The sequence below is a fragment of the Chiloscyllium plagiosum genome, chromosome 19, assembly GCF_004010195.1.
Source record: "Chiloscyllium plagiosum isolate BGI_BamShark_2017 chromosome 19, ASM401019v2, whole genome shotgun sequence".
Lineage (NCBI taxonomy): Eukaryota > Metazoa > Chordata > Chondrichthyes > Orectolobiformes > Hemiscylliidae > Chiloscyllium > Chiloscyllium plagiosum.
Window position 1 is genome coordinate 24,499,838 of NC_057728.1, and position 14,765 is coordinate 24,514,602.

General features: G+C 42.6%; 1 protein-coding gene across 1 annotated transcript in view; it reads left to right on the plus strand.

Moving 5' to 3' along the window:
- Positions 1-14,765, plus strand: part of cacna1c (calcium channel, voltage-dependent, L type, alpha 1C subunit) — an 890,104-nt gene that overhangs the window by 802,754 nt on the left and 72,585 nt on the right. The window contains exon 37 of the mRNA XM_043708872.1: positions 10,527-10,623. Coding sequence (XP_043564807.1) covers positions 10,527-10,623 — 97 coding nt within the window. The remainder of the gene's footprint in view (positions 1-10,526; positions 10,624-14,765) is intronic.

Sequence of the window (14,765 nt, forward strand, 5' to 3'; positions counted from 1 at the left end):
CTGCTTAGCTCAGCTCAGCTAACTAGAGAGCTGACCACTCCCCTCTCTTTACTCAGGTCACTTCTAAAGCATGACCACTTTGGCCTGAAGTCTCATCTGCTTACGCATAAACAAAAGGCCTCTCAAAATCATTTTCATCTCTGTGCCAAACGAGTCTATCGGAGTCTGGCCCAGTGTATTGGACTTCTGAAAAAAATCAAGGACAGAGTCTCCTTGAGGAGAAAGTGAGGTCTGCAGATGCTAGAGATCAAAGTTGAAACTTTATTGCTGGAACAGCACAGCAGGTCAGGCAGCATCCAGGGAACAGGAGATTCGACATTTCGGGCACAGGCCCTTCTTCAGGATTCCTGAACAGCTTTTAGAAAAAAAGTACTAGCTTTGTGACAACTGTAAGAGAGAGGCAAGAGTGGACATTTAACTGCTAAATATGAGGTTGGAGAACTTGTGTTAGGGAACAAAAAATTGGCAGAGGAACTGAATAGCTACCATGCATCAGTTCTCAGGCTGGAGGACACCATTAGCATATCAGAACTTCAAGAAAATCAGGGGACAGAGATGAGTGTCATGGCTATAAGTAAGGAAAACATACTGTAGAAGCTAAAAGGTCTGAAGGTGGATAAATCACCCAGACCAGATGGACTACACTCCCAAATTCTGAAGGCGATAGCTGCGGAGACTGTAGAGACATTGGTGGTGATCTTTCAAGCATCACTGGAGTCAGGAGGAGTGGAAAATGGATAATGTAATATCCCTGTTTAAGAAGTGCGGGAGGCGGAAGACAGAAAATTATGAACCAGTTAGCCTGACCTCGGTTGTTTATAAGATTTTAGACTAGGCAAAAGTGAGGACTGCAGATGCTGGCACTTAGAGTTGAAAGTGTGGTGCTGGAAAAGCACAGCAGGTCAGGCAACATCCAAGGAGCAGGAGAATTGACATTTCGGGCCAAAGAACTTCATCAGGCTGGGAGCCAAGGGGGTGGAGAAATAAATGGGAAGAGGGTGGGGCTGGGGGGAAGGTAGCTGAGAGTGCAATAGGTGGATGGAGGTGGGAGTGATGGTGATGGGTCAGAGGGAAGCATGGAGCGGATAGGTGGGAAGGAAGAATAACAGGTAGGACAGTTCAAGGGGGCGGTGCCAAGTTGGAAGGTTGGACCTGGGATAAGATGGGAGGAGGGGAAATGAGGAAACTGGTGAAGTCCACATTGATGCCATGACGTTGAAGGATCCCGAGGCAGAAGATGAAACCGTTCTTCCTCCAGGCGTTGGGTGGTAAGGGAGTGGTGATGGAGGAGGCCCAGGACCTGCATGTCCTCGGCAGAGTCGGAGGGGGAGTTGAAGTGTTTGGCCATGGGGTGGTGGGGTTGGTTGGTGTTGGTGCCCTGGAGATGTTCTCTGAAGCACTCTGCATGTTGGCGTCCTGTCTCCCCAATGTACAGGAGACCACATTGGGAACAACGGATGCAGTAAATGATGAGTGGAAGTGCAGGTGAAACTTTGATAGATGTGGAAGGCTCCTCTGGGGCCTTGGATGGAGGTAAGGGGAAGGTATGGGCGCAGGTTTTGCAACTCCTGCAATGGCAGGGGAAGGTGCTGGGAGGGGAGGGTGGGACGGTGGGGGGCATGGACCTGATTAGGGAGTTGCAGAGGGAACGGTCTTTACAGAAAGTGGATAGGGGTGGCGAGGGAAATACATCTCTAGTAGTGGGGTCCATTTATAGGTGGCTGAATGCTGGAGGATGATGCAATGTATATAGAGGTTGGTGGGGTGGAAGGCGAGGACCGGGGCGGGGTGTGGTTCTGTCCTTGTTGTAGTTGGAGAGGGGGGTTTCGAGGGCGGAGGTGCGGGAAATGGATGAGATGCTTTGGAGGGTATCATCAACCATGTGGGAGGGGAAATTGCAGACTTTAAAGAAGGAGGCCATCTGGTGTGTTCTGTGGTGGAACTGGTCCTCCTGGGAGCAAATGCGACGGAGGTGGAGGAATTGGAAATAAGGGATAACATTTTTAGAGGAGGCAGTGTGGGATGAGGTGTAGTCCAGATAGCTGTGGGAGTCAGTGAGTTTGTAGAAGATGTCAGTGCTGAGTCGGTCCCTGTTGATGGAGATGGAGATTAAACAGTTCATCAACTTCACCAACGCATTCCACCCGACCTTAAATTCACATGGACCATCTCAAACACCTCCCTCCCCTTCCTGGACCACTCCATTTCCATCAAGAACATCTCATCTTCTGCCTTGGGACCCTCCAACCCCATGGCATCAATGTGGATTTCACCAGATTCCTCCTTTCCCCTCCCCCCACCTTATCCCAGATCCAACCTTCCAACTCAACAGCGACCCCTCAAACTGTCCTACCTGACCATCTTTCTTCCCACGTACCCACTCCACCTTCCCCTCTGATTTATCACCTTTACCCTCACTTTCATCCACCTATCGCACTCTTAGCTGCCTTACTCCCCATCCCCATTTATCTGTCCATCCCCTGGGCTCCCAGCCTCATTTCTGATGAAGGGTTTTTGCCCAAAATGTTGAGGAGGCTGCTAAATGCTGTTAGAGGCAAGGATAGAGGACTGGCTGACTGACAGAAGGCAGAGAGTGGCGGTCTTTTTCAAGATTGCACACGGTGATAAATGGAATTGCATAGAAGTTAGCTTTTGGACCTCAACTATCCACATTATCCGTTAACAGTTTGGATGAAGGAACTGAGGGCATTGTTGCTAAGTTTGCAGATGAAATAAAGATAGTTGGAGAAACAGGTAACGTTGAGGAAGTGGGAAGGCTGCAGAAGGAGTTAGGCAGGCTAGGAGAATGGACAAAGGGCAGATGGAATAAACTGCTGGAAAGATTATACACTATGGGAGGAAGAATAGAGTATTTTCTACATGGGGAAAGACTTCAAAAACCTGAAACACAAAGGAGCTTCGGAGTCTTAGTTCAGGGTTCTCTTAAGGTTAACATGCAGGTTGAAACAGAAATTAGGAAGGCAAATACAATGTTCACATTCATTTCAAGAGACCTAGAATATAAGAGTAGAGATGTACTGCTGAGAATGTATAAAGCTCTGATCAGATCATATTTGGGATATTGTGAGTGGTTTTGGCCCCTTTATCTAAGGAAAGGAGTGCTGGCCTTGGAGGGAATCCAGAGAAGTTTTACAAAAATGAAGAGCTTGACATATGAAGAATGGTTGAGGACTCTGGTGTACTTAATGGAGTTAATTTAAGGCTGAGAAAGAGAGAGATTTTTAATCTATATGAGTATCAAGATTTATGGGGAAAAGGCAAGGAAATGGAACTGAGGGTTATCAGGTCAACCATCATATCATTGAATGGCAGAACAAATTCAGTGAGTTGAGTGGCTTACTTCTGCTCCTTCATCTTTTGGTTTAACAGTCTTAGACTCGAGTTCTAGCAGCAGAAGACTGGGGAAGAAAGGGGATCACGTGGCAAAACTGAAAGTAGGCAATCTTTGAGTTGGAGAAACATGGGGTCTTAAAACAACAAGCCAACGTAGGATGTGCATATTTGTAATTAGAGTAAGATTTTGAATCCTTTAAATGATTGCAATTCCAACCCAATTCCAACTGGCACCCTAGGAACCAGCACAAGAAAAAGAAATGGCAGTTAGGGTGGGAGTTAGGGGTTAGTTAGAGAACTTAGGGAGGTCTGCTCACATTGACTTGTGTGTTCCCTGCACTTATCAGCATTCTTTGAAGAACTCTATTGTAGATGCCCTATGCATATATCAGGAATATACAAAATCGACAGACCGTAATGTCATTTGGTTTTAGCACTGAATAAAACCAACAACACAAAATGAAATTGGTGTGCAACCACAGAGCCAATCATGATGGCAAATACCCACTATCTTGGCAGCGGTCATAATTGTGTTGGCCACTTTGGATATCTGCTCCCAGCCAATTAACATGCCTGTCCACAGGACCACCTGGCCACAGTAAAACAAAATCAGCTTTCCATCTCCTGCACTGATACTTCCAGTACTTCATTGGAGATCCTGGGCATTTACTGTTTGACCCACTATCTTTTATCAGTTTTCATCATGTCTACAAATCCTCTCTCAAATCCACTTCCAGCATCTACTGCAGTCGGGTGCTTCATGAAATGAAGAAGGGCTTCAATTGTTACTGGCCTAGCATGAGCCTGGTAGCCATATTGACAGTGGACTATAATCTGGCACTAGAGAGGTTTGCAAGATAAATTTTTTGCAGGATAAGATTAAAGATATGCTTGACCATGCGTGTGGCACTACCACGCTGAAAAATGGCAATCCAATCGAGGAACACTAAACTGGATAACCATTGTATTCTGTGGGCCATCAGTATCAGCAGCAAATTGTATTCATCCACAACTGTAATCTCATAGCCAAATCCACCATTATCATGAAGATAGGGATATCAAACCTGGTTCAATGAAGAGTACGGGTGGGCATGCCAGAACCAGCAGCAGGCATACCTAAGAATGAGGTGTCAACCAAGTGAAGTTAAACAGGTCTAACAGCATTCCAAATAGCAGAAGCAGCATATAATAAGCAGGTTTAAGTAATCCCACAACCTACAGATGAGATCTAAAATAAAACAAAGAACTGCAGATGTTGGAGATGTGAAATAAAAGCAGAAATTACTGGAGAAATTCAGCAGGTCTGGTATCATCTTTGGGAAGAAAGCAGAGTTCATGTTTCAAGCCTGGTGACTCTTCATTAGAACTGATGTTCATCAGAACCCCTCAATTCTGATGAAGAGTCACTGGATTCAAAACGCTAACTCTGCTTTCTCCCCACAGATGCAGTCAGACCTGCTGAGGTCAGATCTAAACTTTGCAGACTTGCTAAATCCAGCCACTAATGGTTCTAGACAATTAAACAAGAAACTAACAGGAATTGGAGACTTCTCAAATATCCCCAACCTCAATGATGGGAGAGCCCAGCACACCAGTGCAAAAGGCAAAGCTGAAATATTTATCTCCATATTGAGTCAGAGTGCTGAGTAGATCATTCATCTCAACCTCCTGAGGTTCCAATATCACAGATGTAAATCATCAACCAATTTAAGTCTATCCACATAATATCAAGATAAGGCTGAAGGCACTAGATATGAAAATACTCTGGGTCTTGGCAACATGCCAGCAATAGGATTGAAGATATGCTGCAGAATCCACACCAGTAGCCAAGCTATTCCAGTACAGTTACAGCATTAGCATCTACCCAACAATGTGGAAAATTGCCCAGATGAGTCCTGTGCACAAAAAGCAGAGCAAATCCAACCCGGCCAATTACTTTCCTAACAGCCTATTCTTGATCATAAGCAAACTGATGGAAGTTTTCATTGGCAGTGTTAAGAAACAGAACTTGGGTAGGAATAACCTGCTTACTAATGGTCAATTTATGATCCACCAAGGCAACACAGCTCCTGGCCTCATTACAGCCTTGGTCCAGACATCATTAAGAGCATAACTCCAGAGGTGAGGTGACAGTGGCTAATAAATGGCAAGTGACATTTATGACTATATGTATGAGGTAATGACCATCTCTTCAAGACAGAATCAAACTATTGTCCCTTGAAGTTCAATGGCAATGCCTTTGCAATGTCATGCACAATCAACAACCTGGGCATCACCATTGACCAAAAACTGAATTGAATCTGTCATGTAAATGCTGTGGCTATTAGAACAAGTCAGAGGCTAGGAATTCTGCTGCGAGTAACTCACCTCCTGACTCCCCAATGCCTATCTACCATCTACAAATCATAGGGCAGGAGTGTGATCAAATACTCTCCATTTGCCTGGAAGAATGTATCTCCAAGACTCAACAAGGTTGACACCATCCTGGAGAAGGCAGTACACCTTCAACTTTATTCCTTACACCATTTGGCAGCAGCGTGTACCATTTACAAGATGCACTGCAATATCTCAGCAAGACTCCTCTGATAGCACCTTGCAAACCCACAATCCCTTGCACATAGAAGGACAAGAACAACAAATGCAAAGGAGTACCACCCTGCAGATTTCCCTCTAAACCAACATCATCCTGACTTGGAAGAATACTGATATTCTTCACAGTCTCCGAGTCAAAATCATGGAACTATCTCCCTAACCTCCTTAACTGTGGGCCTAACCAGAGTTGTCCACATCCCATGAGCAAATAAAAAAAGGGGTTGTCAAATCTAGAAGGAAAATGATGAAAAGTGTTATACAATCACAGCACAGAAACAGGTCCTTCAGTCCAACTTGTCAGCACAGACCCACATAGCAATCTGACCTAGTCCCATTTGCCAGCATTGGGTTCATATCCCTTTAAATCCTTCCTATTCATATACTCAACCAGATGCCTTTTAAATGTTGTAATTGTACTAGCCTCCGCCACTTCTTCTGGCAAGTTGTACTATACATGCACCACCCTCTGCGTGAAAAAGTTACCCTCTCATCTTACACCTATGCCGTCTAGTTTTGGACTCCCCACTCGAGGAAAAAGACCTTGGCTATTCGCCCTACCTAATCCCCTCATGATTTTATAAATCTCTGTAAGGTCACACCTCAGCTTCCAACGCTCCAGGAAAAAAAAACAGCCTATTCAGCCTCTACCTATAACTCAAACCCACCAATTCCAGCAACATCCTTGTATTATTTTCTGCATCCACTCAAGTTTAAGAACATCTTTCCTATTGAAGGGCAACCAGAATTGTATGCCGTATTCTAAAAGTGCTTCATCAATGTCCTATACAGCCACAACATGAACATCCCAACTACTATATTCCATGTTCTGATCAATGAAGGCACGGGTGCCAACATAGAACTTCACAACGCAGCACAGGCCCTTCAGCCCTCGATGTTGTGCTGACCTGTGAAACCAATCTGAAGCCTACCTATCTTACGCTACTTCTTATGTTTATCCAATGACCATTAAGATGCCCTTAAATTTGGCGAGTCTATTACTGTTGCAGGCAGGGTGTTCCCTACAACTCTCCAAATAAATAAACTACCTCTGATATCTGTTCTATATCTATCACCCCTCAGTTTAAAGCTATGCCCCCCATGCAAGCCATCAGCATCCGAGAAAAAAAGGCTCTCATTGTCCACCCTATCGAATCCTCTGATTATCTTATCATCTCAATTAAGTTTTCTCTCAACCTTGTTCTCTCCAATGAAAACAGACTCAATTCCTTCAGCTTTTCCTCATAAGACCTTCACTCCATACCAGGCAACATCCTAGTAAATCATCACTGAATCCTTTTTAAAGCTTCCATATTCTTCCTATAATGTGGTGACCAAAACTGTACGCAATACTCCAAGTGCAGCCGCACAAGAGTTTTGTACAACTGCAACATGACCTTGTACCTCCAAAACTCAATTCCTCTACCAATAAAAGCTAACACACTGTATGTCTTCTTAACAACCCTATCAACCTGGGTGCCAACTTTCAGGGATCTATCAACATGGACACCGAGATATCTCTGCTCATCTGCACTGCCAAGAATCTTGTCATTAGTCCAGTACTCTATTCATGTTGCTTATTCCAAAGTGAATCAGCTCACACATTTCCACATTAAACTCTATTTGCCACCTCTCAGCCCAGCTCTGCAGTTATCTATGTCCCTTTGTAACCTGCAACATCCTTCGGCATTGTCCACAACTCCACCGACCTTAGTGTCATCCACAAATTTACTAACCCATCCTTCTACACCCTCTTCCAGGTCATTTATAAAAATGATAAATAGCAGTGGACCTAAAACAGATCCTTGCAGTACACCACTAGTAAATGAACTCCAGGATAAGCATTTCCCATTAACCACCACCCTCTGTCTTCTTTCAGCTAGCCAATTTCTGATCCAAACTGCTAAATCACCCTCAATCCCATGCCTCCGTATTTTGTACAATAAACACTTGCTTCACCATCAATTTATGTGTGACTCCACTTTCAGAGAACTATGCACCTGCATCCCTAGGTCTCTATTTGGCAACATTCTCCAGGGCCTTACTTTACCTTACCAAAATGCAACACCTCATATTTATCTAAATTAAACTCCACGGTTTTACTGACTCCATGCAACCCCTTCAGCATGGGTACGTTCAAGGATTCCAATCTGGAGAAGAGGCCAATTGAAATACTTAAGTGTCAAACCAAATGCCGGTTTAGATCCTCTTTCTACTTCCAAAGGTAGATTACTGGGGGATGCCTCCACCAATGAGGACATCACCAATAAAACCTTCTGCTTCAGCCTTTATGTCTTTTTCTGCAGTTTTTACAGCCCCTCTGTGACCAGGTGTGTAGTGACCTGCTGATTAGAGACTCTGTGGTGCAGAGAGGAACCCCCTAGTGGCAAACAATACCCCAATCAAAACATTTCTATCTCTTAGCACCGTTTCACTGTTCCCTCCTTGCTGGGGTCTGGGTAACTGTTCTGGTATTTCCAACCCCCCGCTTACCTCATTCAATGGTGTCATCCATGATATTGCTCCTAGCTAAGTGCAGTCCTAGCAGTGGCCACAACTCCTAAGTGACTACTGCTGAAAAGCTGCTGGCCCTTTGCAGACTTTTTGTGTTCTCCTCAAAAATTGCGTCCTAGTTCTCTTTATATCATATCAAATGTGGCTATAATGTTTTTAGTCTCTTCATCCACACCACTAAGAGTGATAGAAGGTAACTGAGGCCCAAGCATTGATCCATGTGGCACATCATTAATTGCAGTGTGCTAAAATGTTCTCAATCAAGTGGTGCTTTCAAAAATCATGTAAAATGCTGAAAACATGTTGAGGACTGGAAAAAAAAATTGTGGTTGTAAGAGCTGCAACTGCTTTGAGGTATTTTAGGTGTTAGAGCTGATTTCTGCAAATTCCAGGAGCAAATTTTGGAGAGATCAAAACAATGGCACTTTAAAAAGGAGGAGGAGAGATAAAGGTGGAGACCACATGGTCAGAGAAAAAAAAACCTGTACTACTATCTGACACAGCAGTAAGTCTGCACAGCTACTGCCTTTACTGTTTGAGTTCAAGTATCATTGGACATCAGCGTGCATCTAAGAAAAATTAACAAACAGTGAAATTCACAGCTGACCTTGGAGGAACCTGAGTCGGAGAGGTCACAGCATGGAAGCAGCTAAGTGTATAGTTTTTAAGTGTAGCCTTGCTGTAAACCTACAGTAGGGAGTAGAGTGGATTCTTTTTTGATTATATAGCAGGAAGCTAGGGAGGTAGGTAGTGCAGGAGTCTCCTGTGGCTATCCCCATCTCAAATAACTGTGCTGTTTTGGAAACTTTAGGGGGTGATGGGCTCTCAGGGGAATGTAGCAGGAGCAGCCAAGTTTCCCATACTGAGACTGGCTCTAATACAACAAGGAGTACGTCAGGTTCCAAGAGATATGATATGGGATTCTCTAATCAGAGGCACAGACAGACATTTCTACGGCCGACAGCGAGAAATCAGAATGGTCTGTTGCCTCCCTGGTGCCAGGATCAAGGATATCTCTGAGAGAGTGCAGAATGTTCTCAAAGGGGAGAGGGACGAACAGGAGGTCATTGTACATATTGGAACTAATGACATAGGAAGGGAAAAGTATGAGATTCTGAAGGAAGAACAGCAAGTTACGCAGGAATTTAAAAAGGAGGGTTCACATTTTTGGATCATTGGAATCTCTTCTGGGTAGAAGTGACCTGTTTAAAAAGGATGAATTACACATGAATTAGAAGGATACTAATATACTGGCAGGAAGATTTGCTACAACTGCTTGGGAGGGGGAGGGGGTGACACCCAGGGAGATAGTGAGGAAAAAGATCAGTCTGAGACTGGTACAGTTGGGAAAAGGAGCAAGTCAAACAGTCCGGGCAGGCAGGAACAAAAGCAGCGAACGAGGTAGCACTGATCAATTAAACTGCATTTATTTCAATACAAGAAGCTAATAGGTAAAGCAGATGAACTCAGGGCATGATTAGGAACATGAGACTGGGACATCATAGCAATTACAGAGATGTGGCTCGGGGTGGACAGAACTGGCAGCTTAATGTTCCAGGATACAAATGCTATAGGAAGGATAGAAAAGGGGTCAAGAGGGATGGGGGTGGCATTTTTGATAAGGATAAAATTACAGCTGTACTTGGGGAGGATATTGCTGGGACTTAAGAGGCAACTTTTTCACGCAGAGGCTGGTGCATGTATGGAATGACCTGCCAGAGGAAGTGGTGAAGACTCTTACAATTACAACATTTAAAAGGCATCTGGATGGGTACATGATTAGGAAGGGTTGAGAGGGATATGGGCCAAATGCTGTAAAATAGGACTAGATTAATTTAAGATATCTGGTCGGCATGGATGAATTGGACCGAAGGGTCTGTTTCTGTGCTGTACATCTCTATGACTCGATATAACCTTCTGGCTAATCCACCATCTTGTCAACAGATGACATGTAGAGAATCAATTGAAAAGAAAAAGAAGAAATTAGTAGAAAGGATAACCCATACTCAGGCAAAAAGAGCAAAACATTTTTAGTCAATAATTACATTGTTCTGTTTATATTGTTTCAGGGGTCGCATCAAGCACTTAGATGTGGTTACTCTCCTGAGAAGGATACAACCGCCTTTGGGATTTGGCAAGTTGTGTCCACATAGAGTGGCCTGCAAAGTAAGTAATCTTAGTATGCTTTGGAAAGACAATTCTCAATATTTCTTTGGCACTCATGCATCATTAGCTGATAACCTTCCAGCCATAGAGACAGTTTATTTTTATTTAGACTCGTCATCATTTGGTGCACCTCCACTAAATTGTCTCTCAAGTTTCTCCTCTCTAACAAAAACAACCGAAGCTTCTACAATTTATCCACCTGGTTGAAGTCTTTTCATCTTTTTTTTCCTGCAGTCTCTCTGAAGTCTTCACATTCATTCTGAAGTGCAGTAGCCAGAATTGTACAAAATACTCCAGTTGAGTTTAAATATAAATTCTTTAAATGTTCATCATAATTTCCTTGATTTTGTAATCTGTAATATGGCAAAATTTCTGCAGCCACAGGGGAGCAGTATTAAGACAATCCCTGATACATTTCCACTGCCAGAAACGTTTTCCAGAGTAGGTACGAGACTATTACTTTGCAGCCAAATCACTTATATGAGGCCTATATTAGAAATGAAATAAAAGTTTTCCAGTGTCAGGGTCACCTTTGTGAGGTCATTCAATCAATGAAGTCAGCCCTTCAATCAGAGAAATCTGTTTGCTTAGCCTTTGTTCAAAGAAAATACTTTCATTACTGCTACCGCACCTCCATTTTGAGACACCCTGTTTTTGCCCAACCTACTGAGCAACAACCAGCTCTGTCAGTGGCTATGCCAAAGTTAGAGTTGCCAGCCATGTAATTGGACTTGTAGCATCAAGAGCCCACTTTCCATCTTTGATTGAATGGTGAACTTAGAGATAGTCACTTAAGAGATCTTCTACAGGAAAATGGCTCTGCCAGCCTGGCTCCGAGCAATTGATCTTGATGTGTGAGTACCAAAGTCAGTATGAAAATCTGGTCGTATTTAGAAGCACAGATTCTAATTTTAACTAATTTCACAAGCTGCTTTGCCACTGTCAATAATTTGTGTTCATGTACCCTGATATCTTTCATCTACACCTTAAATATGACTTTCACTTTACGTTGCTTCTACTCATTGTTCCTTCCAAAATGTGTCATTTTACATACCTATGAATTAAATTTTGTTTGCTACATATTCACCATTCCATAGGTCAGAATGTGCCTTCTCAAAGTTCACAGTACTTCTAAGTCTTGCATTATTTGCAAATTATGTCATTAGTACCTGAGTTTTGGTCATCACCATGCATCAAGAAAAGCCTTGGTCTTGTACCAGTGTCTGGGGTACTCCACTACATATCTTCCCTAAATCCAAAAAAGCAGCCACTGACCAATGCTCCCTGTTTACTGATAATGAAGAAATTGTGTTCTAGCCAGTGACACGTACATCTTGCAAACAAACTTTTAAGAATCAGAAAAGTTTGTACACATGCTGTCACAGTACATTTAGTTCCATGTACTTCAAATTTACTGGAAAGCCTAATCTGTGGCAGTTTATCAAATAACGTTTGGAATTCTAAACAGATTACCTCACTTATTTCAGTAACCTTCTTCCATTACCTCAAGAGAAATCCATTGAAGTTATTATTCAAAGCTTGGAATTTAAAAACAGGGAAACTTTGTTACAATTGAGCAGGGTGTTGTTGAGGCCTCACCTGGAGTACTTTGTATAGTTAAGATATCCTGGCATTTGTGGCTGTTCAAAACAGATTTACCAGGCTGGGATGAAGGGTTGACTTATGAAGAAAGGATAAACCATTTATGACTTGCATGTAGAAGAATGAGGGGTGATCTTATTAAAACATTCAAGATTCTGAAGGGGTTTGGCAGGATAGTTGTTAAGAAGGTATTCCCACTATTGGGAAAGTCCTGAATTAGGGAACACAGTTACAGAATAAGGGAATCCTCATTTAAAACTGCAATGTAAAGTCTTCTCCCAGAGGGCAGAGAATGTCTATCTCAGAGAGTTGTGGAAGCTTGATCCACAGAGATTATTTAAAGACAAAGTAGATTTTTTGAAATATCAGGGAGTTAACAGCTAGACTGAGCTAGCAGAAAAGAGAAGTTAGGTCTGGAGCAGATCAGCTAAGACCTTGTTGAATGGTAGGGCAGGCTTGAGGGGTCAAATGACTTGAGACACCAAATGGCTTGGACAATATTTAGGCAAGCCAACCCATCTTCCATATTTCCAGGTCTACATATAAATTAGAAACATTTGTATTCAGAGAATAGCTTGATGAGTAGTTCACATAATGCTTTTGAGATGGTTTCATAAAGGAGCACATTCTAAAAGAGACCTGAGACCAGGTGTGTTAGGCTTGGTATTGTGTAATGTGACAAAATTAATTCATGACCTCAGAGTAAAGATAGCAATGATCATAGTACAATTGAATTTTACATTAAGTTTGAAGGGAGAAGAATATGTCCATGACCAGTATTTTAAACTTTAGTAAAGGCAACTGTGTGGACATGGGAGCAGATCTAGCTGAAATGAACTGATAATGTATTAGTAGAGCAGCAGTGAGACTTTTTAAGGGTACCTCATAATGCCCGCAGTGAGTAAAACCTTTCTGTAAATAAAAATGACAAGGAGAGGACCTGGCAATGTTTGTTTAAAAGGTTAATCAAGACAAGTAAATCATGAGAAAATGCTACATAGAAATGTATAAATAGATAGCAAGAGTTTCTGAAAGTTATTAAAAAGGAAAAAAATAAATAAAGTGTGTATTGGTTCTCTAGAAGAGGGGAATGGTAGGAAGAAATGGAAAATATAATTAACTATTTTGTTTCTACATTCACTGTAGCGAATACAAAAAGATTGAATTTTAATACCTGTAATCAGAAGGAACATGGTGAAATTTTGATCACTGGAGAAACAATACTGAGCAAACTGATGGGGTTACAGGTTAATATGTCTCCAGGTCCTGATAGACATCACTCTCAGGTCTTAAAAGAGGCAGCTAATGAGGCACTAGAAGTTTTGGTGTTAACTTTCCAAAATGTTGTTGAAAAAACTCAATCAAGCTGCCAGAGAAGATGGTGGAGGCAAGTATAATTACAACATTTAATTGGCATCTGGATGAGTACATGAATTGGAAGGCTTTAGAGGAATATTGGCCAAGTGCTGGCAAATGGGACTAGTTGTGGATATCTGATTGGTGCGGATGAGTTGGACTGAAGGGTCTGTTTCCATGCTCTGTGAGGCTATGACTGTACAACATTATGCTGTCACCCTGCTGGGTCTGTCCTGCCAGTGGGACAAGACATATTCAGGGATGGTGAAGGTGATGTCTGGGACATTGTCTGTAAGGCCTGATTCTATGCGTATGAATATGTCAGACTGTTGCTTGACTACTCTGTGAGTCAAAATCTTCGAGAAGAAAGTGAGGACTGCAGATGCTGGAGATCAGAGCTGAAAATGTGTTGCTGGAAAAGCGCAGCAGGTCAGGCAGCATCCAAGGAACAGGAGAATCGACGTTTCGGGCATAAACCCTTCTTCAGGAATGAGGAGAGCCTGGTTAGGCATTGTTAACCTAATGACACAGGAACTTCCTCCACTCTGAAGACCCTCTGAGCTCCCTGCAGTTCTCCAATTCCGCTTCCTATACACACTTGCCAAATCCCTTCTCAGGCACTATGCTTACCATTATTGGTAGCCATGATTTGGAGGTGCCAGTGTTGGACTGGAGTGTACAAAGACAATCACCCGATGAAGGAGCAGTGCTCCAAAAGCTAGTGCTTCAAAACAAACCTATTGGACTATAACCTGGTGTTGGGTATTTTTTACCATTATTGGTGCCTTTATTTCCAGCTGCCAAGGAGTCAAGCTTCGGAATTAATTCCCAAAATCTCTCCAACCTTCTTTAAGATGTGCAAGATAAAATATACCTCTTCAAGTCAATGTTTCAAGCATCTGCGAGGCACTTTGGGTGGATTAATATGTGAAAGTAAAACAAAGAACTGCAGATGTTGGTTATCTGGAACAAGACGAGATGCCGAATTTCTCCACGTTTTCTGTTTTTGCATATTCTGTTAAAGTTTGTATGTAAGTGCAAGATATTGCGTTATGCTGAGAGGAACAGATGTTCTGAATTTTCAGACCATGACGACCACAGAGATTTTCAGACTGGCAATTTAAAGCAGCCATTTAACTTTCAATCAGGATTAGATCCTTGTTCGATCCTAATCTCTGATTTGA